This window comes from Desmodus rotundus, chromosome 10 (genome assembly GCF_022682495.2).
Source record: "Desmodus rotundus isolate HL8 chromosome 10, HLdesRot8A.1, whole genome shotgun sequence".
In the NCBI taxonomy this organism is placed as follows: domain Eukaryota; kingdom Metazoa; phylum Chordata; class Mammalia; order Chiroptera; family Phyllostomidae; genus Desmodus; species Desmodus rotundus.
The window spans coordinates 51,407,589-51,434,491 of NC_071396.1; the positions used below are offsets into that span (position 1 = coordinate 51,407,589).

The 26,903-nt window shown below is 37.9% G+C and overlaps 1 protein-coding gene across 4 annotated transcripts in view; it reads left to right on the forward strand.

The window, feature by feature from the left end:
* Positions 1 to 7,670: 7,670 nt before the first annotated feature.
* The window catches only part of ANKHD1 (ankyrin repeat and KH domain containing 1), a 103,013-nt gene continuing 83,780 nt past the window's right edge, over positions 7,671 to 26,903 (forward strand). For 2 of the 4 annotated variants that reach the window (XM_045183835.3, XM_024575035.4), the window contains exon 1: positions 7,673 to 8,122. In XM_045183835.3, the coding sequence (XP_045039770.1) occupies positions 7,832 to 8,122 (291 nt within the window). In that variant the 5' untranslated portion in view covers positions 7,673 to 7,831. Of the gene's footprint in view, positions 8,123 to 26,903 lie in introns of all 4 variants that reach the window. The other 2 variants (XM_024575037.4, XM_024575034.4) reach the window with 2 other exon arrangements.

The window sequence follows — 26,903 nt, forward strand, 5'->3', positions numbered from 1 at the left end:
GCAAGAGCTGGAGGGCCAGCTTTGTGCCAGACAGAAGTGCTGGTAGAGGCCATTGTTCCTTTTCTGAGACCCCTCCCCCACAGAGCCGGCAGGTGGGTACCATATCTGAGTCTCCATCAACATAGCACACACTTGTTTGCCCCACTTTGGTGATTCCCCAAGACCTGTTGCACCCAACTTGTGGGCCCACCCAAGCCATTTCCAATGGCTTTTCCATACAACTGGCCTCTTATGCCTCACGCTTTAGACTGTCCTAAAATTTCCTAAACAAGCAGCATCTGGCCTGCGGAAGCCCCATACTGCTTGCTAAGTGACCCCAGGCCCAGCCCAACCCTAGCAGCAGCCAGAGATGGTTCACAGCTTGGCCTCTCCTGGGTACCTCCAAGCCCAGCACAAGCAGCAGTCACCTGCAGATTGTTCTGTAGCTCATGCTGGGTGGCCCAGGTGCACACAATGGACAACTTCAGACTATGCCAGATAGGGTGAAACAACCTTATCACTTCCATAAGTGACACCTCAAGAGGTGGACTCTGTGAGCACCAAAGCCCCACTGAAGCAAGTCCTGCTCCATAGGGTCAAGTCCTGCATAGCAGCTCCTCTTCTGCAGTCACAGCGGGTTCTTGCAGCCAATCAGCCTGGGAGTCGATCCCTCCCAGTGATGCCAACAGCAATCAAGGCTCAACTACAACAGGACAGAGCACACAGTCCACACAGGGGTGTACCTGGAGTGCCCAGCATGGATGACTGGGGAGGCTGTGCCACTAGGCTCTACAGGGCACCTACTATACAAGGCTACCCCACCAAGTCCAGAGATGTACCCGATACATAGAAACAAACAGGAAAGCAGCCAAAATACAGGGACAAAGAAATAGGTCCCAAATGAAAAATACAGGAGAAATCTCCAGAAAGCTGAATGAAATGGAGGCAAACAAACTACCATACACAGAGTACAAACAATGGTTTATAAGGATGCTCAAGAAACTTAGTGAGAACTTCAACAGCACAAAAAAGGACAGAGAAACCATACAAAAGAACAAGTCAGAAATGAAGGATACCTTAACTAAAATGATTAATAATTTACAGGGAATCGACAGTAGAGTAGATGATGCTGAGAATCAAATCAGGGATTTGGGATAAAAGAAAGCAAAAAACACCCAATTAGAACAGCAAAAAGAAAAAAGAATAAAAAATAATGAAGATAGTGTAAGGAGCTAGTGGGACAAGTTCAAGTGTGCCAACATTCACATTATGGGGTACTGGAAGGAGAAGAGAGAAAGCATGATATTGGAAACCTATTTGAAAAAATAATGACAGAAAAGTTCTGTAGCCTGGTGAAGGAACTAGACATACAGGTCCAGGAAGCAGAGTCCCAAACAAGATGAACCAAAAAAGTCTACACCAAGACACATCATAATTAAAACACAAAAGGTTAAAGACAAAGAGAGAATCTTAAAAGCAGAAAAAGAAAAGCAGCTAGTTACCTACAAGGAGCTCCTGTAAGACTGTCAGCTGACTTCTCAACAGAAACTCTGCAGGCCAGAAGGAATTGGCAAGGAATATTCAAAGTGATGAAAAGCAAGGAACTACAACCAAGATTATGCTACCCAGCAAAGCTATCATTTAGAATTGAAAGACATATAAAGAACTTCCCAGACAAGGATAAGGTAAAGGAGTTCTCCAAACCACCACCAAACCAGTATTACATGAAATGTTAAACCGTCTTCTTTAAGAAGAAGAAAAAAATATGAACAATAAAATGGCAATAAACATGTATCTATCAACAACTGAACCTAAAAAAGAAAATAAATGAACAAGCAGAACACAGACTCATAGATACAGAGAACATTTTGACAGTTGCCCGATGGGAGGATGTTGGGGGCGTGGGTGAAAAAAGGTGTAGGGAGTAAGAAGTACAAATTGTTACAAAATAGTCATGGGGATGTAAAGCACAGCATAGGGAATATAGTCAATAATATTCTAGTAACTACGTATGGTGTCAGACGGGTATTAGGTTTATCAGGGTGATCTTACCAAGTAATAAGTTATATAATGTCTAATCACTGGAGTGTACACCTGAAACTAATATATTTTATGTTAAATGTAATTGAAAAATAAAAAATGATTTTAAAAAAAGAAATAAATCAGCCTTGGCCAGTGTGGCTCAGTTGGTTGGAGCATTGTCCCATGACCAAAGGGTTGCAGGTTCTGTTCCTAGTCAGGGCACATGTCTGGATGGCGGGTCTGATCCCCAGTCTGGGCGCACATGATCCCCGGTTTGGACGCACGAGGGAGGCAGCCAATTGATGTTTCTCTTACATTGATGTTTCTTTCTCTCCCTTCCTCTCTCTCTAAAGGCAATGAAAAAAAGAGAAAAGTCCTTGGGTAGGATAAAAAAAAATCACAAAACTTATTTGAAATATTTAAATTTTTTATTATACAAAAAGTATATGTTCACTGTGAAAAACCTAAAAAAGTCTAGAAAATACAAATATTAAAAAAGATTTAATAAATCTATATATAATTAAATCTATGTATACTTCCATTACCCAGAGATAATTACTATTAACATCTTTGTTTTGTGTGTAACCTACTACATTTTGTCTATGCATGCATGTTATTTGATTTGAAGTACTGACTATATTTTGTGGTATGAAATGCTTCTGAAGTTATGTACCTTTAAAGTATACCTCTAAAGGTCAAATGGACAAACCAGCTTCCTAGTTCTAATAGTGTCACACACAGAAGTATACCAATTACCTAAAGTAGACTAAGTATTTCTGATTTCCAGCTTGGAGATTGTCCCACCAAATCCTGCTTCCTCTCAATAACCCCAATGCATATTCTCGACATGCTGTCCTTTGTCCAACAATTCAAAAATTAAGAAATCCTGACAGAGCCCCAAGCAAGAAGGTGGATATTAATTCCTCCCTCCTGTCCCCTTTGTTTTAAACCTGAGTGATTTCCACCATAAGAAATATTTATATTCTCATTAATATTAGAAGTTTGAAAAATACCCATTACTGGCACTAAAGGTGTATAATCAAAAGGAGCAATATCATTTACTTGCCCCATTCTTGTTGAGCAGGCAGCAAGGATGGAACTTCTAGTGGGCAAATAGGCATTCTTTTCTTGGTATACATATATATATATATTGCCCCTTTTCAAAAAGGGCAAGCTCAGTAACAGAATAAACTCTAGAAAACGTTCTGAATAAAATGCTGTAATTTTCTTGCTTCATCGTGGCAGTACAGCAGGCATAGCCTCTTATTTTAGAAAAGTATGCCCAGCTCCTCGATGTTGCTAGACAGTTTGCAGGCGTATTCAACTATAGCTCAAACAGCGGCAGGCTACAGTCCAGTTGTAATTTTATGACTTTTCAATTAAACTAATATGTGTCTAGAGCTGCCTGTAGGATGAGAGTAGTTTAGAAAGTTAGCCATCTGTAGCATTGTTTGTTACCACCACCCCCTCTCCCCTAAATAGGAAAACAATCTAAATGGCATCATTACAGAAATGGGCAAATAAATGGGACAATTAATCAACAGACGACCATGAATTAGTATAGAAGAATGACAGCTCTTTACATACCGACATGGTATACCTCTAGAATAAACTAAGCAACAAAAAGCAAGTTAATGAAGTGTGTATAGTACACTGTTGCTTTAATCAAAAAGGCAGAATATAAATTGACATGTATGGAATTGCTTATATATGTGCAAAAACCTCTAGAAGGATATTTAATAACCTAATAATATAGTTTATTTGTGAGAGGAGATCTGGGTGTTTAGTAGGCAAAGGACTCATTTCATTGTATTTTAAAAATTCTTCTTAAAATTTGAACCATGTGAAAATATTAACTATTCAGATTTTTAAAAAAGATTTTATTTGTTTATTTTTAGAGAGAAGGTAGGGGAGAAAGAGAGGGAGAGGAACATCAGTGTGTGGTTGTACGCTCCCCACTGGGGATCTGGCCTGCAAGCCAGGCATGTGCCCTGACTGGGAATTGAACTGGCAATCTTTTGGTTCTCAGGCCCATGCTCAATCCACTGAGCTATACCAACCAATGCTAACTATTCAGATTTTTAACCATGAAATTACCTGGACTAAGAAACTTACAATATAATTGGAGAAATGAAAAGATAAGCTTTCAATTAAATGTTTCCAACTGTTACAAAGGATGAAGATAGTAAATTTGGTGGTAGTTAGGGATAACTCCACCTATACTGTTAATCAGCAGGTTTATAAGAATGATATAATGTTTGGAGTACTATATCAGATTACCTGATTGACGAATTTCCTCTGCCATGGATGGTAACGTGAAATCAGTGTGATATAGTGGGAAGAGCATGGGTTTTGAGATGAGGCAGAAATAAATTCAAATCTTAGCTATTCTTAACCTTATAAGCTTGGGTAAGTTAATTAACCTTTTTGGAGTTTCAATTTCCTCATCTATAAAATGGGTGAAATCTTGGTAGGGTTATTATTATAAAGGTTATGTGACATAACATCCTAGTGCAACAAATTTGTTGGCTCGCTTAACCTCCTTTCCTTATATATTGGACTGAACTGAACTGAGATGGACTGACATACAAACATTAAATGTCTTGAGGAAATGCAGATTGCAGTGAAAGGCCTACTATATTGTAGCTGAAGTCCCTGTATGTACAATTTAGTTGGCCAATCTCAGATTTCTTATGAGGAATAAAGCCTTTCACTACCTCAGAAGTTTTAAAATCCTTGGGCTATACAGTGTCTCCTTTTCCCTTTTCCTTCCCTGTCTGAAAGATGGTCAGCAGAGAGTGTTTTGAAACATATTACAATGATGTCCTAATAAATATTCCCACTCATTTCCTATGGGAAAACATTTATTCTAATGCTCATTTCTAACAAATATACTCTTAAGACAGATTTTGCTATGACTTATTCAGCATTTGAAAAATCAATGTATTACCTTTTATTAGTATCATCTTAAGATATATTAAAACTACGGTTACCCACCAAATCACACTAATACTTATTGATATTTTACACTGAATACATTAAGTGTGATTTTATATATTCACCAATTAGTTTTTACATTTGCAAAACCACATGAATGTAGTATATATGGAGACATTAAATCATTTTTAATACGGAGCTTATATAGCAGTCACCAAGTCTAGGAGATTGGGAGTTCCTAACTCCCATATTTACTATCAAACTACTGACAGTAAGTGCCTTAGGTAAAGTTCCAGGAGAAAAAAATTATTGCTCAATCATATGTTCCTGGCTAGCCTCAGGGTTGGTTGCTAGGCATTGAGCAGAGAAGCATTTTTTATATACTGAGAGGATATTTTTGTCTCAAATATGCTGAGAAAAATTTATATACCCAAATTTCCCCTGTCTTGAGATTCATTACATTTGTTTAAAGAATTTAATGAGTTTGTTTAGGGAGTTGCATCAGAAATTATTTTTGTATGAAAGGTAGGAATGACAAGTAGTTCCTTTGTAATGTTGTACCAGTCAATACCTGTTTTTGCCTAAGGATGTATCCGTACCAATTCTGGATAATCCAGCTTTGAAGTGGGATGGGCAGTGCTGGCTTTCTTTTGTTGGTGTTATTACTTTGGGCTGTGACCTAGTCACACATGCCTTGAAAACTTAAACAGCACTGACGATATGGGCTAATTAAGTACCACAAATTCTAACTACAGCCAGTTCATACCTGGCATTTACATCAAAATAGTGTTCTAGAAAAGGTACAAGGCTTTTTTCCAATTTTCTACAACTTATTATCTAGAAAGAACATTTACCTAACATCTTCTGCTCTTAGTAAACACTGTCTTTTTTTCATTCATGTGAAATGCCAAAATGAACAATTGCCGAACCAAAGAAATTTTCATGATATTCAAAATAGTCTTTAAATAAACGTTAGGCAGAATCCATTTTTAAAGTCATTTAAAAAATCATTATATTCTTTACAGAACTTTCAGATTCTAGTTCAGGGGAGGTAAATATTAAATATTGCACAATCAAGATATACAAAGCCCTTTGTTAAAGTTGCAAAAGAGGAGACAATGCCAAATCATTTGCTTTTAGCCAGCCTCTGTTGGTTAAAAATCATACGGACATTTTCCGGGTCAAAGGACATTTGCCATACAGTCCTCACCAATCGCCTTTCTTGTGATCTCTGATCTTAGGATTAGTTGGGGGACGAGCATTTTTAAACCCCTCTTTATTGACAAAGGAGACAGAGGTAGGAGAGGTAGAGAAAGTTAGAGGATAAGAGACCCCCTTAGCTAGCTTTCTACTGCATCAGAGATCTGACAAGAATCAGTTTGCTGCGCAGGACCCAGGGGCAGGTGAACTGAAGAGTATCTAACAAAAATAAGTTTTTATTGTAAGTTTGGCACTATGCTAAGCGCCCTATGTCATTATCTAATTTATTTATAACAGCCACAACTCAAAGAGGGAAGTACTAATATGACCCGCATTTTACAGATGAGCGAACTGAAAGTCACTTAGATTATTAAACAACAAACACCCAAAAGGTCACACAGCAAACAAGTGGCGGCACCAGAACTCGAAATTGCTCCAGAACACGCACTCTTTTTTAACCACTGCCTTCAGCCCGGCGGTCTGATTCTGCGCCCTGGGAGCAGTCTTTCCCCCCCTTCCTTCGTGGGACAGTTCCCAGTACTGAGGCTTGGCGCTGTCCAGCCCTCAGGCCTGCCGCCTTTCACAAGAAGAGAACGCGGCCCTGCGGGGCGATCCCGCCCGCAGGTTGTAGAACTGCCGCGCCCAGCCGCGTCACTGCACGCGGGAGGGCCGAATGTCGTCTGGGTGGCCATCCGAAGCAGACCCCACAGTTCCCTGAAATCCTCGTGCTGTGTTCTGTTCGGAAAGGCGGGAGGTGAGCAGCAGGACAGACACCACGCCTCTCTCTCGTAGTCCCCTCACTCCGGCCCAAAGACCTCAGGCAATACTATGGGCATCCTCACCTGTCCCGGAGGAGCGACCTCTCTAGTGACTGACGCAACGCTCCTCCAATTAGGGCCTGGTGGGGAGGTGGAGTCTAGCCGAGACTGATTGCTGGTTCCTCCAATCCCGGTGCAGCAATCCTCCGGCCGCAGTCTCCGCGCCTGGTGAAGAGCGACAGGTGGGAGCTGCGTTACCTCCTCGTCTTTTGCATACTTGATGTAGAAGCCTCCGAGCGCATGGTGAATTCTACTCCGAAGCTCACCTATTCTTGCGGGTCACCACCTCAACCATAATTTTGATCAGAAGTGGAAATTCCCCAACCCTTTCCCGTCACCTCGGATGGGGGCGGGATGAATGGTACTCTTAGCGACCAATTGTACCACGCGACGTCCTGTGACAAAGTGACCGACACCTTAAGACGCCAATGAAATTTCCCACTGTCAGGGGTCACTGTGACTGACCACAAGGCCAACTAATCCACTTTAAGGTCGTGACGCGATAGTCAGAGGACTTGACCAATAGAGGTAGAAAAAGACCGGAAGTCAGCGCGGGTAATAGGGGGCGGGTGTTCGCAACCGCCTAGGCCTGCGCGGGTCAACGCAGCTTGGAGGCCCAGAGCCAGCGAGCGGCGCGTGACGAAGAGCCTGAGCGACGGGTCGTTTTGGCCAATGATCTGCACCTGCTTTGGAGCTATAGCCAGTGGCGAGTGTGGGGGGCGGGAGGCAGCAGGTTAGGCAGTGAGAAGTTAGTGGCGCTGCTGGGACGGGGGAAAGGAGACGCTTCTTCCTCCTGCTGCTCTTCTCGTTCCCGGGATCTGCGGCGGCGGTGGCCGCGAGTGACTCTGCAGTGCCTCCGGCTCCGCGTGCGAATCATGCTGACCGACGGCGGAGGCGGGGGCACCTCCTTTGAGGAGGACTTGGACTCGGTGGCTCCGCGATCCGCCCCAGCCGGGGCCTCGGAGCCGCCTCCGCCGGGAGGGGTCGGGCTGGGGATCCGCACCGTGAGACTCTTTGGAGAGGCCGGGCCTGCGCCGGGAGTCGGTGGCGGAGGCAGCGGTGCTGGCGGAGGGGACGCGGCGCTGGATTTCAAGTTGGCGGCTGCTGTGCTGAGGACCGGGGGTGGAGGTGGTGCCTCTGGCAGCGACGAGGACGAAGTGTCCGAGGTACGGCTCCAGGACCCCCACCTTCCATACAGCGTGGGGCAGGAAAGCTCTGTGGGCCGGTGCAGGGCGGGGGCCAGCCTCCCGCTGCCCCGGCGGAGTCGTTCTTTGACAGCGATCGGCTCCAAGGCGGCAGTGGCACGGTGCAGGCCTAGTGCTTCCTCAGCTGACTCTTCAGCCTGCGGCTCCAGCCGGACCGGTTCCCGTCACCTTCCGTAGATCCGCAATGGTCTCTAAGCTTCGCGCGGGAACGAGGACTCTCCAGGCTACCTCCCGCCCACCCCGCTTTGGAGATGGGGGGGCGGGGTCTTGCCAGAGTCCCTGCCCTTGGTACTGAGAGAGCGAGACAGAGGAGAGAGAGACTGAGTCAGAGAGACAGGGAGTCGGAACTAGCTGGCTCAAAGAGCATTTCAATTATATGCCTCTCGCCCAGGTTGAGTGGTTGGACATTTATTTGCCCTATGCCTTACCTGTGTATTTAAGTCGGGTTCTTAATTCCCGTCTTTAGTTTGAGACAGGTGAGTGTTGAGGAGCTCCCTGCCCTTACCCTGAGAAATCACGTGAATCTTGCACCTGGGACCTTTTGTGAAGTTAGGAAAAGGAAGTTCCCGTACAACTACAGAGTAGTTGGATAAATGAACTGTGGAGGTTTTTAGGCTTGGAGAAGGCGAGGCACCCTATGGACATTTTGAAATGAGGGGAATTAGTTAATCAGGCCCTTTTAACTCTTTATGTGTGTACTGGGCCTTCTTAGGTCTGAGCAACCTAGGATAGTCTGCATCATCTTTTGGGCTCTAGGGAAAAAGATTTTCTAGATGTACTTTTCCCCTCTTGACTATGGCTTGGCTATGGTACTGTACTGTGATGATTATTGTTCCAAGTGCTAGAGTATTGTATTTGGCTTCTAAGGTGCCTGGTTCATCCCTTATGACTAATTATTTTAACCTCTGATCTTGGTGTTAAAGTACATGGATTTCCCTGTGTGCACAACTCTCCTGGCTGTTGTATTTGAGGGGAATAGGAGAAACTATTTGTGGTTTGCAGAATTTAGTTAGTGCACTGTTTTACATTCTAGGTTCTGAACAGGGAGTCCTTCAGGTTTCAAACCTTCATACATTCTGACCCCAACATTTTGCTTTGGAAAAAACCGTGTGGGTTGTAAGAGAACTAGTCCCGTGAATGTCTGTATCTTTGATGAAAATTGCTGAGAGATGAGCCTAGAACACTTTTACCTATAAAATAAACACATTTAGACCCTAAAGTCTACTTTTCTTTGAGACTTGTAAGAGAGACTGAAAAGGTTTGCTTTGGTCTAAGAGTGATGGAAAGATGAGGTATTTGATTTTCTGGACTATTTTTGCATAATTATCATAGGTGGGATCAAAGATCACTCATTTGCTTTTACATAATAAGTGGTATCCTTAAATTTCTTCAGAGATAGAGTGCTAATGAGTCTCCAAAGTCGTAAATCTCTTAACTCTTTGGGCTCATGTGTTATATCTGGGAAGTGAGATTTTTAAAGTAAACATTTCTACCATTTTGGTGAGGCTTGTACCCACACACACACAGAATTTAGTTTGCAATCTGCATACCATGTGGTTAAAGCTATGAGCAGAATCCACGTTTTTTGTCTTGTTTTGATTTTTATCAGAGAAATTATTTAGGCTAATGGTAGAAGAACCCCTTACTTAAGTCTCCTGTTTACTGAAGTTTTCTGTTCCTAAAAAGGACTTAGGTGTCTATGTAGACCTCATTTTTGAAGTGGAGACTGGTCTAAGATGATGCCCAGTATATATACAGTTTCTTTCTTAACCTGTGGAGAAAGGAAATTTTGTTACGTTTTGTTTCTCCCATGTCATATAGAGAAGAAATTCCTGGAGTATCTAGTGTCTGCTGTATATATAGTACATGTGGTAGGATATAGACTGTGCCTTTGTGAGTGAAATGACCTATTTTAGCCAAGTAGATTTCTTGCTTTTTTTCTGCCTGACAAGATGAGCTGCCTTCTTCCATGCTATTGCCTTTGAATTTCAGTGTGAAGACCATAAATAATAATATTCAGAAAACACTCAGCAAACTGGCATTTGATGATAGTACTGAAATCTCTATTTTAATCTGTCATAGATGTTTTAGAATGAAGTATTTAGATTAGACATTCAGAAAGATAGTGAGTCATTTGTCATTTGAGAGTGAAGTTTGTTTTATTCCCCCAGTGGTCTTGGTGAGAAGTGGGTAAGAAACATAGAGGCCTAGTGTATTTGCTCTAGAATTAGGTGAAGTCGTACATTTGGTGCACAAAGGTGTGGGTGCTGTAAGGACCTCTTTTCTGGTCATTATCAGAGCCTATAGCTCTGATAATGACCAGAAAAAAAACAAGTTGCTTTTCCTTGCTGGCTAAGTCAAAAGATCTTTTAGTCTGAGGAAAGTGCTTGGGTCTTTTGAAAATTTTTATATTAGAATTGTGTTGTTTTAGGGAATCCCACCATTTGGGCTCTTTGGTTCTTGTTGTTTTAAATATTGGGGTAAATATGTGTTACGTATTTCATCACACATAATGAGAATGTTCCTTAGCCATCAAAGGCCTTTAATAGTAGAACTTGCCTGGATTCTATTAAAACATGCCCATTGTTCAGAATAGAAATCAGGTTGAAAATTTTTTAAAAACAAGTTTTTATTTAGATTTGAAGTCTTTTCTTTGTATCAAGTTAAAAGAAAAATAAAATTCCTAAAGAAAGGACTTTGGTGAGGTTTATGACTCAGTTTTTCTGTCATAAGAATGTGTGCGTACATGGTGTGTGTATAGATATGAAATTCTGCTTTTAAAATTATAAAAATAATATAGTCTCATGGTGTAAAAACACATATCTATTTAAAAAGCATAGTTTTATATCATAATGAGGTTTTTTTTTCTTGAGGCAAGTGCACACGGACGTTGTGTATAACAATTTATAGCAAATTACAAAAAAGCTTAGTAGGGAATTTTTCTTTTCTGAGAATTACTTTTAGAGATGAAGACACAGGCCCATACAGAAGTTCCATTCTGATTTTCTTTAGTCGGGGAGGAGATGGATCATTTCCTTTAGGGATATTTATGATCCTATAATCTAGAGAAGGTTTCTCAACAGCAACAAACTGACATTTTGGGCCAGATAATTCTTTGTTAGGAGAGCCTTTCCTATGCATTAGCAGCATCCCTAGCCTTTACCCAATAGATGCCAGTAAAACCTACTCGGTCGTGACAGCCAAAAGTGTCTACTGGGGGCAAAATCACCCCTGGTCTAAAGGCCAGTCTCATTGTCAGAGATGGCAATTTTGTCGTGAATACTTTGTATTCAAACTTCAGGTAAACAAGGTGAGTCACTGCTTTTAATAGCATCTCAGGGCTTAAGCTTATAACCAGAACAAGAAAAAAATTAAAAGAGGGTCCTGAAAGTTTTAATGCTGTAAATTTTCTGTGGTAAAATTATCACTTGAGGAAACTTTCACTTAAAGTACTATATTATTTTTTAAAAACCCATTCATTGTCCAGGAAAGTGACTTTAAAAAAAAAACTTTATGGGGACTTTGCTTAAGGTAGAAAGGGCTGTTATTCCATAAATTAGCGTCAGAAATGATAAATAGGAAATGGAACTTTGAGTTCTAGTGGGTAGATTTTGGAGACATTGGAGATGTTTATTGAAGGAGAAGTTGCATGGTATTAACTGTAATGATTTGTTATGTAGCATGCATGAGTATCAACCATGCACAAGTTTTATTCTGTAAAGCCTGAAGACTTTACAAATAAAATGATACGTGTTGATGAGTACGGTACATGGACGGTGGGTCAGAACAGTTGATTGGTATGGATAGAGGAAAAACCTGATTGTGAAACTTGAAGTATGTAGGGGTTTGTTTTTGGTTATTATTTAGTACATTTCAATAAATGGTTAAATTCGTATAGTTTATAAGTCAAAGTAAAATAACGACAACTACAGTTAAAAGTCTAGAGGTCACCGCCTCCTCCCAAGTATCCTGCCCTCTGCACCTTTAATGTCTTGTGTGTTCTTTCAGATTTTCTTTATGGAAATACAGACATGCATTTTTATTTTCCCCACTGTTACCCAAAAGATGTACTATTCATATGAGATTTTTAAATGGTAAATTAGAGAAGGATTTTTAGACTTTTTATCTAAACAAAGTGATAAAAAATGTTAAGAATGAAGCATTGGGGAGGAGTTTAAGGACATTCCTTTCTGAGCCTATCTGATAGGAGACTGATGATGTACTAGATGCCTCTGAAAGTCCATTCTAGCCTTCTGATTCAGTGATGAAGATAAGATAAATAAAATGTGTTGCTTTAAAGAAAACAAAGCAGTTTTTTAAAAGCATTCGTTTTGAGTAGGCAAGTATAAAGAAAAGAAATGAGTCTACCAATTTTTTTTTTTTTGGCCAAATTTACCTTCCTATAGGACCAAAGTTGTAAGAAATAAAATCAATTCTTTTTTTTTTTTAACCCACTGCAAGTGAACTATTTCAATATATCTATCTTCATGGACCTTCTTATTTACAATTTTCCTCTCCTGTTGCTTGTCTATAAAGTCATAGAATCTTGGTGATAATGCTATCTCATCTCATTTTTAGGTAACTGCTACCATTTATTGAATGCTTATTATATGCCTGTACCGTACTAGATACTTTCATTATTTTATTTAATCGTTTCAACATCCGTTTGAGGTAGGTATATTATCTACATTTTTATAGACAAATAAATGTAGGCTCAGAGAAATGATGAATCCAAAAGACAAACCAAAAAAATGGTTAAAATGTTACACAGCTTGTAAGTGGTAAAACTAGGATTTGAACTCAGTACAGAATCCAGAGTCCATGCTACTATTTCGCTTCCTCAAATTAAAAATAGGCAAAGTTTTTGGTTATGGAATGCTTTTTCTTTAATGTATGCTTGCTTAGAGTCTGTTGAAGTTTTCATAGATCTAAAGTGAAATGAGAAAAGAAAGAAGGCCCTGGCTGGGTAGCTCAGTTGGTTAGAGCGTCTTCCTGATTGCCAAGGTTGCAGGTTTGATCCCCACCCGGGGAACATAAAGGAATCAACCAGTGAATGCATAAATAAATGGAACAACAAATCTATGCCTCTCTCTCTCTCGCTCTCTCTCTCTTTCAAAAATCAATTAAAAAGTAAGGGCAATGTAGTAACTTTCTCATAAAGCTATTTTTTTTTACTTGTTTTCTGAGATAATGCCTTTCCTACTCTTATAAAATGATTACTTAAGATATCCCTATTTGACAAAATATCAAATTGGAAACTTCATGTCAAAACTCTGGGAAAAGTCTCAGAAGTTTGGGAACCATCGAGTTAAGTGACTTACCCAGGATCACACAACTAATTTGTGGTAAAAATAGGTCATCCAACTCCCATTCTAGTTACCTTACTTGCTAGATTGTCCTGTTTACTATTTCTCTTCTGATGCATTATACCTGTGAATTCATTAGTTGCTTAAGAAATGCCTCTTTCAAACTAGCATATAATTCATAGTTGACGTTGGAAAAGTTTTATATTTAATGAAATTAATGACTACCATGTAGATCAGTATATTAAGAAAGAAATCAAAGGTGTACCATTATTGAGCACAGAAGGAGCACTATTCTAAGGTCATTTTGTAATTGGACTTACTTGAAAAGTTCAGGCCTTGTTATTCATTTTTAAAGAATTAGAAATATTAAAACCACTGATAGAGAAAGGTATATACCCAACTTTGCCACCAACATTTGCAACTTTGACAATATTGGAAACACTTGTTTTGTTATATTGTTACACTCTAATTTGTAAAAATGAAAACCTGTATGCTATCCTATTGCTAGTTACTGACATCGTATGGTTCCTGTGAATGAAGATCATTTCCCTTATGATGATTGACTCGTTTACCTTTCTTCTGGCCAACTTTACCTAAACCAAGAAGAAAGTAAAGTTGTATATAACTCCTTTTTATTTGCTAGGCTGAAATTGAGCAACTGTTCTGTGAAAGAGCACATTTTGTTCTTTCTCCACTACACACACTTCAGTTCTTTGTTTTTTCCTTAATGGATGCTGTTTTCAGCAGTAGAAAGGGTGTTTTTTTTAAAAAGTAGATACCCCACTGTATCTAAGTGGTTTGATTCACCTGCATTAGTGTGCAATTTTGAAAAGAGAAGGGCCAAGTGTACACCAGGGATTAGCCCTCAGAACTAAAAAATTGAGCATGAGAACAGTTTATTAAGTTGCCAAGGTAAGTTTGATGTGTTTAACAGTTTGTAGTGAGGACAGTTAGATTGAGAACAACTGTTTGTATGTCATAAAAATTACCATTTTAACCATTTTTTAATTTTTATACGTTGCGTTATATAATTTACCATTTGAAAGTGTAAGTTCGGTGGCATCAAGTACGTTGACGTTGTTGTGTAACCCTCACTGCCAGACATCTCCAGAACTTTTTCATCTTCCCAAGTGGAAACTCTGCGCTCATTAAGCAGGAATGCCCCAGCTTCCCTTCCCCAGCCCCTAGCAACCACAGTCCCTACTTTTTTTCCTCTATGAATTTGACTACTCTAGGTACATCAAATGAGTGAAATAATACAGTATTTCTATTTTTGTGACTGGCTTATTTCACTTAGTATAATGTCTTCAAGGTGCATACTTGGAGCACGTATCAGAATTTCATTCCTTTTAGAGGCTGAATACTATTCCACTTCGTGTGTGTGTGTGTGTGTGTGTGTGTGTGTGTGTATTTTTTGTCCATTTATCCATTAGTGGATGTTTGGATTGCTTCTACCTTTTGACTAATGTGAATATGCTACTCTGAACATGGGTGTACAAATAATCTGTTCGAGTCCCTGCTTTCAATTCCTTAGGTATATATCCAGAAGTGGGATTGATACTGTAATGCTATTTTTTATTTTTTTAGGAATGACCATACTGTTTTTTTATAGCGGCTATACTTTCCCACCAGCAATGCACAAGTGTTCCAGTTTCTCCACAGTCTAGCCAATACTTGTTATTTCTGTTTTGTTTTAAATAATAGTCATCCTAATGGGTATGAAGTGTTATCTCATTGGGGTTTGGATTGGAATTTCCCTAGTGATTAGTGATATTGAGCATCTTTTCATGTGCCTATTGGCCATTGTATGACTTCTTTGGAGAAATGTCTATTCAAATTCTTTGCCTATTTTTAATTGGACTGTGTTTTCACTGTTTAATTATAGGAGTTCTTTATATATTCTGGATATTAATCCCTTATCAGATATATAATTTGTACATATTTTCTCCCATCCCATGGGTTGCCTTTTCATTCTTGAAAGTGTCCTTCCATGCTTACATTTTAAATTTTCAAGTCCAATTTGCCTATTTTTTTCTTTTATTGTTTGTACTTTTGGTGTCATATCCATGAAGTCATTGCCAAATCCAATGAAGATTTTTCCCCAATGTATTCTTCTAAGAATTTTATAGTTTTAGCTCCTATTTAGCTCTTTGATCCATTTTGAGTTAATTTTTGTGTATGATGTAAGTTGAGAGTCCAACTTTATTCTTGTGCATGTGGATATTTAGTTTTCCAGCACCATTCATTCATTGAAAAGACTATCTTTTCTGCCATTGAATGCTCTTGGCATCCTTGTTGAAAATCAATTGACCATGTGTGGGAGGGTTGATTTCTGTTCTCTTTCATTTGTCCATATGTCTTTCTTTATGCCAGTACCACACTGTTTTGATTACTGTAGCTTTTTTAGTAAGTTTTGAAATCAGAAAGAGTTAGTCCTCCAACTTTGTTCTTTTTTTCCCCAAGATTGTTTTGGCTGTTCAGGGTCCTGTGACATTCCATATAAATTTTAGGATGGGTCTTTCTCTTTCTGCAAAAAAATGCTGTTGGGCTTTTGATAATCAGGGACTGCTTTGAATCTGTAATTGCTATGGGTGAGAACAAGTTTTAATACAAACCTTATGTAATTATTTCATCACAATAGATATTAACAAGTGAAAATGACAAAACATTAAAAAGCACCTGTAACACGGAGAGCTGAGCATTTACTGATGTCTCACTTGAAGCCATTGAACCCAGTTAGCATGGAATACTATGCTCTGAGTAGATGTTTCTGTAGTATAACCCTTATTTTTTTGTTGTTGTTGATTTGTCCTCATATTGACTATTTGTGATTGATTATGATGCTTCATATATTGATTAAATGCTAGGAAGAATATTCTTTATCCTTTGTATGATTAGAGATGAGTTTTGGAACAGTCATCTCAATATGGTATTAAACCTTGATAAATGAACTTACAGTGTTTTCTTTAATGATGTAGAATTTAAAGAGTTTTCAATAGGCCTTTTATGACATCTTAGTTAGAAGTAAAGTTCTGGCCATGTCAGTTGATACTTTTGAGTGGTTTACTTTGAAAGGACTTTCAGCTCTTATCAGTTTCTAATTGATTTTTTCCTGTCTATGTTTCCTTATTTGCTGCTAAGTCTCTACATTTTATTTTTGTCTTTTAAAACTTGTATAATTGTTGCCCTGGCCAGGTGGCTCAGTTGGTTGGAGAGTCGTCCCATGCACCAGAGGGTCCCTGTGCCTCTCCTTTTATTTCTCCCTCTCCTTCTCTCTCCCTTCCTTTCTCTCTAAAAAATCAGTAGCAGGATATACTTGGTCGAGGATTTAAAAAAAGTTACAGTTGCTAAATTTAGTAATGTGAAACAAACTATCATCAAAGAGCATATCCCAAAAGGGGCATGGATACATTCTCTTTTTTGTTACTTTTAATTTTGATACAATTTCAAACTTGCGGGAAAGTTGCAAGAATAGTACAAGGAACTCCTCCCATATACCCCTTTGCCTAGATTTGCCAATTATGTTCATTTTGACCCATTTTCTTTCTCTCCATAAACAAAAAATAATTTATTTTTAGAACCATTTGGAAGTAGGTTGCCTATATTGTGCCTCTTTACCCTTAAATCCTTCAATGTACATCCCTAACAACAAAAACATTTTCTTACATAATTACAGTATATTTTTCAAAATAAGAAATGTAACACATTTCTGAAGTAATTTTCAAATGCAAATTTTCAAAGTTTTAAAAATATAAATATAACTCTTTAAAGTGTATAATTCAGTGGTTTTTAATAGATTCACAAATTTGATCAACCATCATATTTGTTTATTTGTTTATTTATTTATAGAGGGAGAGAAACATCAATGTGAGAGAGAAACATTGATGGGCTGCCTCTCTCACACACCCTGACTGGGGACCATACCTACAGCCCAACCATGTGCCCCCACCGGGAATTGAACCAGCAGTCTTTTGCTCGATGGCGTGACCAACCCAACCAACTGAGCCACACTGGTCAGGGCTCCACTGTCTATTTTAAAACATTTTTATCACCCTCAAACAAAACCTCACACCCATAAGCAGTCATTTCCCATTCCCCCGTCTCTGCAGCCCCTGGTAATCACTTACCTACTTTCTCTCTGGATTTGCCTCCTCTGGGCATTTTTATATAAATAGAATCATACAGTATGACAATATGTAGTCTTGTGCCTTGCTTCTTTCACTTAGCATATTGTTTTCAAGGTTTCTACATGTTGTATCATTGGAATAATACTCCATTTTGTAAATATACCACATTTTGTTGATTGATTTTTGTTTGATAACATTTAGGTTATTTCCACACTTTGGCTATTATGAATAATGATGCCATGAATATTTGTGTACAGGTTTTGCACAAACATATCTTTTCATTTCCCTGTGTATATATACACACACACAGGTAGGACTGGAATTGCTTGGTAATATGATAACTCTATGTTTAACTTTCTGAGAAACTACCAAGGTGTTTTCTACAGCACTGCAACATTTTATATTCTATGAGCAATGTATGAGTGTCCCAATTTCTCTACATTCTTGTTAATCTTTTTTTTTAACTATAGCCATCTTGGTGGATATGGAGTGATATCTCATTGTGGTTTCGATTTGCATTTCCTTATTGACTAATAAAGTTGAGTATCTTCTCATGTGTCTGTTGGCCATTTGTATATCTTTGGTGAAATGTCTATTCAAACATTTTCCCCATGTCTTGCTAGGGTTATATGTCTTTCTGTTGTTGAATTTTTTTTTTTTTTTTTTTTTTTTGTAGAAAAGGATATCTAATCTGGATACTAGTCCCTTAGGTGTGTGATTTGCAAAATATTTTCTCCCATTCTGTAGGTTGTCTTTTCACTTTCCTTTTTTTTTTTAAGATTTTATTAATTTATTTTTAGAGAGGGGGGAAGGGAAGGAGAAAGAGAGGGAGAGAAACATCATTGTGTGGTTGCCTCTTGTGCGCCCCCTACTGGGGACCTGGCCTGCAACCCAGGCATGTGCCCTGCTGGGAATTGAACCAGTGACCCTTTGGTTCACAGGCCTGTGCTCAGTCCACTGAGCTACACCAGCCAGGGCTCTTTTCACTTTCTTGATTGTGTTATTAACACTTTTAAATTTTGGTAAAACCCTATTTTTATATTTATCTAATTTTTGTTGTTGCGTATGCTTTGGTGTCATGTCTAAGAAACTATTGTGTAATCCAAAATCAAATATTTATGCCTGTTTTCTTCTAAGAGTTTTATAGTTTTAGCTTTTACCCTTAGGTCTTTTGATTCATTTTGAGTTAATTTTTATATAAGATGTGAGGTAGAAGTTTAACTTTATTCTTTTGAATGTGGATATCCAGTTGTTCCGAATACCATTTGTTTTTTTTACAGATTTTATTTATTTCAGAGAGAGGGGAAGGAGGGGGGAAGGAGAGAGAGAAACATCAATATGAGGGGGAATCATCAATGGTTGCCCTCCCATGCACCCCCAGTGACCAGGGACCCAACCTGCAACCCAGGCATGTGCTTTGACTGGGAATCAAACTGGCAACATTTCACTGGCCAGGGAGAAAAGACTATTTTTTTCTCCATTGAATTGTCTTGGAGGTTTGGAGAACTGACTGTAAATGTGAGGGTTTATTTCTATTCTGTTCCATTAATTTACATGTCTTCTTATGCCAGCTTCATACTGTTTTGATACTATAACTTTCTTAGTAAGTTTTGAATTTGGGAAGTATACGTCTTCCAACTTTGTTCTTTTTCAAGGTTGTTTTGATATTCTGGATTATTGGATTGTTCTTGTTCTCTGATTTGGTCTTCAGGAGAGGTTTAATGGGGGGTATTTAATATGCTGAAGAATTTTTGTGTGGTCACACACAAAAGATCCTCTCCCCATTTCTCATAATACTCTAGCTCTTGAAGTTTCTGTTCCTCTTGTATATTTTGAGGGTGGATGGGAGGGAGGGAACTCGTGTGATTTAAATTGTGTTTGCTATGCTGCCAGAAGAGCAAGTGGTCATTGGTGTGTGTGTGTGTGTGTGTGTGTGTGTGTGTGTGTGTGTGTGTGTGTGTGTGTGTGTGAGAAAATCCATCTTTTCCCTAACAAAGTCTGGAGAAATGAGAGGGGACGAACTGCAGTGGGAGGAGATGGTTGGCTTGGGTCGTTGTAGTTAGAGTGGGTCTGATTGGAATATGGTCTGCAAGAAGAGTATGGACAGAATTTGTTTTTCCAGAATAAACAAATGGATAAGTGGAATAACATAAAACATAGCAATTAGAGTTTTTGCCTCTGGTGTCTTCTAATAACTGCTTAAGAGGTGTGAATTTGATATTTAAGTAGCATATGATTTACTTGACACCCAAGCCAGTATTATCACCTATGTGATTAAGCTGCAAAAGCAATTCTTGGATGTCCCTGCTCAGATGGTTCCAATTATGTTAAACTACTGGTTACTTTAATTCTCTGAACAGTAAGAGTCTGTACAATATTTTTGTGTCTGTTTTACTTAGGACTTGACTGAGAGGTTAACAAAGGAAAGTTTATTTTATTTTAATTTGAAGAGATTATTTTTTTAAGACTACTTAAATCAGGTACATGGATTTGGCCTATAGCTACCCCCTAACAAAATTTAGAATAATATGGTAATACAGTATCAAATAGTATGATCATACAGTACGATTGTGTATAATTTCCTTGTTGCAAATCTGTTACAATTACTATTCACTCATTCTGTACAGAAGAAAATCAGAGTTTAGTTTGGGATAGGGCTTTTTCTTCATGGACCCACATCTTGCATAATAAAATTACATCTTTCAGAGTTAGGTGCATTGGCAGTCTGTTTGAAAACTCTGATTGATATCGTAGAATAGATTTATTTATTACACAATAATACATCTAAAGCCTGCTATTTGTTAAGTTTTGTGCCAGGCTTTGGAATTACAAGGATGAAAAAATGAGGTCCTGTTCATTAAAGACATCAGTCTCTTCCGGAACTAGACATTTCAGAGGATGTGAAAACAAAGTAAGTTATTTATTCAAAATATATTTACCCTTTCTAAACTCCTTTTAGACATTAACAAATTGTATCGGAGTGTTTGCTCTGGGCATTATGCACTTTAACTGCATCACCTCACTTAATTTTCTCATGGTCTTGTGACTGTGCAAGATCCTGAACTAAGGATGGATCACTGACCTGTGTTAATTGGATGATTGCTGTGAAGTTTGATGTTTGGGTGTCTTCAGTAGTTTGATGGGGTTTAAGTGGAAGGTTTAAAGGGGCTGTGATTTTACAACATGAAAGGCTACAAAGTCCATCAACATAAGATTGTCTTGTGCTCATATTTGAGCAAAGCCACAGCTGCTTCATTACGTTCAATAAACTCCAAGCATGTCCGGGTTCAGGACCTTTGGCATTTGCCATTCACTCTCAGCAGTCTTCTCTTCGCTATCCATATTGCTTCCCTGTCTCACTTCTTTTAGTGGTCTGCTAACAGGCCTTCCAACTGCCTAATGTGTATATATTCCCCAAACATCTCAGGCTCACCCGTTCTGAAACTGAACTTACCATTTCCCCCTCCACCCGTATCTTTTTCCCCCTGACCTCTGTAAATCATACTGCCCTGAAGCTAGTCGCTGTCTTCAGAAACCTGGGCGCTCACATCTGCTGTTTCTTCTCACCACGCACATCTAAGCAGGCTCTAAGTGCTGTAGGTTTGTTCTTAACACCTTGTTTACATGTCCCTTTGGCCGTATTCTCACTGCTCCTGCTGTAAATCAAACCATCATCTTTCACCTGGACTTACTACAGTAATCCTTGGCTCTATCTACCTCCAAGATTAAACCGTCTCTAATTCTTCCTCTATCATGTTATCAGAGTAAATTCTCTAGTGCCAGTTCTATCATGTCACGCCTTTGGCAAAAAGCCTTCCCATTCCTTAGATAAAGGGTAAATCCAAATTCCTCAGTATAGCCTCCAAGGTTATTTAGGATTTTGCTCCTGTCTATTTTCCCAGCTCTACCCTTGCTGTACCCTACTTTATTTGCTTTTTATATTCCACCTGTAGTTCTCGGAACCTGTCAAGCTATTATGTGCCCTGGTATATTCATTTCCACTGCTTTCGTTTCTAAAATCACAATAGTAGTTACTATATGCTGAGTGCTTATTGTCCACTGGGCTAAATGCTTACATATTCTCAAATAAATTTTACAACCACCATGTGAAGAAAGTGATATTATTCCCAATATACAGGTAAGGCAACTGAAGCTTAGAGACATTGGGTAACATAAAGGAAGTTGTGCATCTAGTAATGATGGAGCCAGGATTTCAGTCCAGGTGTCTCGGCCCATAAAGCTGATCTTTATAACTACTACTGTGCACACTGCTGCCGTCACTGTTGGCCCTCTTCCCCATCCTGGTGTGTACCTTCTTGTTTCAGAGTCATCACCTCTAACCCATTTCCTTCGTTACTACCCCAGCTGGGATTGACCATTCCTTCCTCTGTGTTCCCATGTTAGGTGTATACCTGTTACGAAGTCTGTAATACGTTACTGCATTTATTTATCTGTTTTAATGAGCAGGAATCATGTCTTATTTATTTTTGTGTTTCCAGTATATACTAGAATGTCTGGCACATAGTAGATGCTTAATAAATGTTGAGTGAGTGTATGCGTAGTGCTTAATATGCTCAGGTTACTTGTTAATCTAAGACAAATATAATGGATTCTATATTATTTTTGTGGAGTAGAGAGTAAGAGTATAGGAAGATAAGGTCCTAAGGCAAACTGACCTTAATTGTAGTATTTGTGGTAATATTAACAGTAATAATAACAATATTTGTTAAGCAGTCACCATGTGTTAAACACTATTGTGCAAGTTTAGATATATCGCCTTGCTTAATCACCAATAACTCTGTGATAAAGTTACTGCTACCCTTACTTTATAGCTGAGGAAAATGAGGCTAAGAGAGGTAAATCCAGTCAGCTAAGATCACACTGTGAGCTGTGTGGGTTGCTATTCTATGAGTACTTGCTCTTAGTCATTATGCTGTCCTCCCCTTATTGGTATTAATTGGAGGTTTATGGGTGTTTGAGCTCTTCTAACTTATTAAAATTGAGTATTCCTTTGGAGTGTTCAATGTTTATTTTCTATTTAGGATAATGAGCAGAAGACAGAACTTCTTTCTAACTTCAACCTTACCCCTTTATTATGATAGGAAAAATATAGAGTAACATTTCTTCCTTCAACAGTAAGATTTTCTTGTCCTTAATTGCCAGCTACTTCATTCCTGTGGCTTTTCTAATGAATATGTAAGCAGTCTTCTTTTTTTAGAAACTTATTGTGGCATAAATTTTGTTATATGTGCGCTGCTTAGAAGTAATGCCAGAAATTACTAAGTGAAAACATGATTCATCTGTTTAAGAACTCTGGGCAGAGAGGAGTTAGTGGGCTTGATAATCTATCACATTCAATTTAATTTAATGTAAAGAAGTTTTTTCCTGACATCACTATTACTATTAAACTGACTTTGCAATACCCGTAGATTCTCTGCTTACTATATTGCCTTGTATTTTAGTTATGCTCCATTGTTTAGGAGATTCACTTAAGACAGTTTTATGTGCGAAAGAAAGGGCATGAGCTTTGGAGTCCGAAATACATCGCTTCAGATCCCTGCATATTATGTGATCTTGGGCAAGCCACTTACCTTTTCTGAGTAGGTTATTTAAAATGAAAATCAGTTAATTGACTTCATTGAATAGCTAAGATGATTGAATGGAATAACATATGGAACATGTTTATACATATGATGCATTTTATTAATGGTGACGTATTTTTTTAAGTACTTAATGGTAGTTATTATTTTTTAAAAGACCTTCCTCTCTCCCATCTTTAGAGACTTCAAAGATAATAGATTTTATGCTAAAACTATAGTTTAGGAATGAAGTTTTCGTAGTTGAGCAAAGTGGTGTTAATTTTCTCCAGTTTTAACTTAGAATTAGGAAAAGCATGATGATTCTCTCTTGTGCTGTACGAAGTTAAAGAAATCACAAAATACCATTTATGCTTTGTGAAAAGAGGATTGTTGTGGGTCTGGAATTGGGAATACAGTTTTCCTTGTAGAAAGAAATTTGAGAAGTTTTTATGTTAAGGAATACAGCCTTTTTATTCCAGTGTTTCAGGGTGTTGCTGATTATATTGGGCCTTGCTGTATCAGCAAAACTCATTCCTAAATTTATCATGATTTGGTCCTGAATTGCAACTGTGTCACTTTCTCCCTTTGAGTAGTTCTTGGAGCATGTTTGTGGTAGATGCTACTGTTGAAACTTTGGGAGTACTGAATTTTTTTTGTAAAATGGAATTATTGTGTCCTTCAGTAATTATGTCTTGGAACACTGACCCATCCTTTTTGGCTTCTCCAACTAGAAATCAATAGTAAGCCATCTGCATTCTAAAATTGGTGTAAATGATGATTCTGACTTAGAAGTAGAGGGCTTAATTTAGGTGGGGAAAGGCAAGACACGTCGATCTATCCTATATATTGCATAAGAGAGAAGAGGAGGAATAGCAAGTACATTTTTAAAAATGTGTATTTTAAAAGTTTAAAATGTTTCATTTAGTGTATTTTTATCGAATCTGAATTTCTTAAGGGAGCTTCATTTTTGAAGGTTTGTGAGGAGAGGTAGTGTAAAATAAAGATTTAGCCTTCCTTTAAGCTTTTTCATAGCTTCAGGTGGATTTCATGGGAGTGACGATTATTCTTAAAGTTAACAGAAACAAAATTTGTGACTACTAATATTTTAGTCCCTAACATAAAATACAGAACAACAGGTTAAAAATAAAATTTTCACAATCCATTTGTCTTTTCAAAGCCATTCTATCTAAAACAATGTATTTTCTATTTATGTTCGAGAACTTGGTGGTATTCTGTATCATGCTTGTTGCATAATACAACCACATGACTAGAGAATATATAAACAAATAAGTAATATAATGTGCATGTTTTATGATAAGAGTGTTCATTTTTACTAAGTTCTTTTTTTTCTTTCAACTAGCAATTGCTATTACAAAAATATCATCCTAGAGAAGGTAACAGTTGGTTATTGACAAATATAGAGGTGAGATTTTTAGTGTTACATGACTTAAAACATATTAATATTATTGAAAATTTTAAGTATAGCACTGCTTACTCACACTTTATATAAATTGGTTCTTTAGTGGAAACATGTTTTGGCCAAATCATAACTGGATTGATAAATGATTTTTCTGACTAGATTTTGGCCAGGGTGACATTTTTTTTTTAAGGTGGTAATAGCTGATTCTGTGGTTAATCTCCCTAGTAACTGTTGCCATCCAGTGGTTCATTTCTGAAATGTCAAGTGGGATATTAAAAAAATAGGACAAAATGCTTTTTCCTGTTTTCCTCCACCCCTTTATTTAAATTCTAGTTGAAGTGAAAACCACACTTACTTTTTTAGAGGGGGAATTAAAAAGAAAAACTTTTGAAAAGGGAGACAAAGTTTTTGCCTTAAGCATTTTAGAAGAGATTGCCTATAAGAAAAACAGGGTTTTTCTTGTTTGTTTTTTATGGGCCAGATTCTGTCTTGTCCTATTTCCTTCACCTTTTATTTTTCTACCTAGTCAAAGGTAGAAGAAAATCTGCATTGTTTAAGACTTGAAATGAACTTTTCTGCCATTAGCAAAAACTACCAATCTAGGTGAAGGTTTTATGTCTGCTGCTGAATGAAACTGCTGGATAGAGATGAGCTATGTAACTGTATCATCGGGCAGTAAGGACAGTTTCTGTGATCCTTCAGCTAAATGTAAGAAACTATGAGGCCTTTTTATATTCCTTTGCATAATCAAGACTAATTTCATTAGATATGTCATTCATTTGGAATTATCCATTATAAAGACTTTTTGGTACTATATCTCCAAGCCTTCATTAAATGTACAGAATTGATCTTATTTAATATTTTCATGTAGTTATAAATGGTTTCTATTTTGGCCAACCAGATATATTTTTAGATAATGCAGTCTGAATTGCAAGAGTATGTTTCAGTGGGTTTATCAGTAAGGTATTTATGAACTGCCAAAAGCAATCCTCAAATGTTCGCAAAGTAATAGGCATAACTGTATGTATTTTTTTTATTGATTCCACATTGAATCAGGCTTTTAAAATTTTAGAGGAAAAAGGACAAAATAAATGATAGAATTGAGTGCTTTTTGGCACATCTGATTGACATTAGTGTATTTAAATCATTTATGTGTTTTGTTGTATATGACCACATCCTAGAAACTTAAGGTTTTTCCCACAAGTGTGTGGATATTTAAATTTTTTTTATCTTGTGGATCAGAACTTAAATATAGAATGACTAAAACTACATTTGAAAATTTAAACGATCATCACAAGAAAAAAATTGTAACTGTGTGAGGTAATGGACATTAGCTAAACATACTTTGGTAATCACTTTGCAATATATACATAACATAAAGTCATTATGTTGTATACCTTAAATTTATACAGTGTTAATGTCTGGTATCTCAATAAAAGTAGAAAAAATAAAATTAAAAAAATTCAAGTGAATGTTGATTTAAAAAGCATCATGCTAGATTCTCAGTGAGTATTATTCTTCCAGTTTGAAAAGGCATAAAAGATGAACACCGTGGTGAGGGACAGATGAAGAGTTGTGATTACACAGAATTGTATTCTAAAAATTACACTTTTGGAGTGTTTTATTATCTTCAAAGTGTTTTTCTTTTTACCTTATTTCATTTTTTCCAATAGCACTGTGAGGTAGGTAAGGCAGGTATTGTCTTTGTTTATTGAGGAAGAAATGGAATGTCAGAAAGGTTGAGTGATATGCCTGGTGGAACCAGCACTTGAAACTAATTCTCCTGATCTCTAGTTGCGATATTTATTCCATTATGCCTTGTGGTCTGATTGAAATGGATTTATAGGCACTCTGACATTGGAGAATTAAACTCAGTGAGTGGTCTTATGAATTGTAATTTTCAAAGAGGTTATAAGCCCTCTGAAACCAAGGGGCACATATCTGTTTTGTGTTTTCTTCTGAACTTGATTGTTCCTGAGTACTTAGGAATGTGCTCTCTGTCCTGCTGGTGGCGACCAGGTAGGTCGTGAGCAGTCTACTACCTTTTACACGGTCTTTCTCAATCTACCCCGAGTTGTTCTTTCTAGCCTTAAGCCATAGTTCCCTAAGTACCTTATAGTTTTTTTAAAAATTGAAATACAATTCACATACCATAAAATTTAACATTTTAAAGTATACAGTTCAGTGGTTTTTAGTACATTTACAAGGTTATGCAGCATTCACCACTATCTAATTCCAGACATTTTCATCATTCCAGAAAGAAACCTCAGACCTGTTACCAGTCACACTCATTCCTCCCTCCCTGACTCT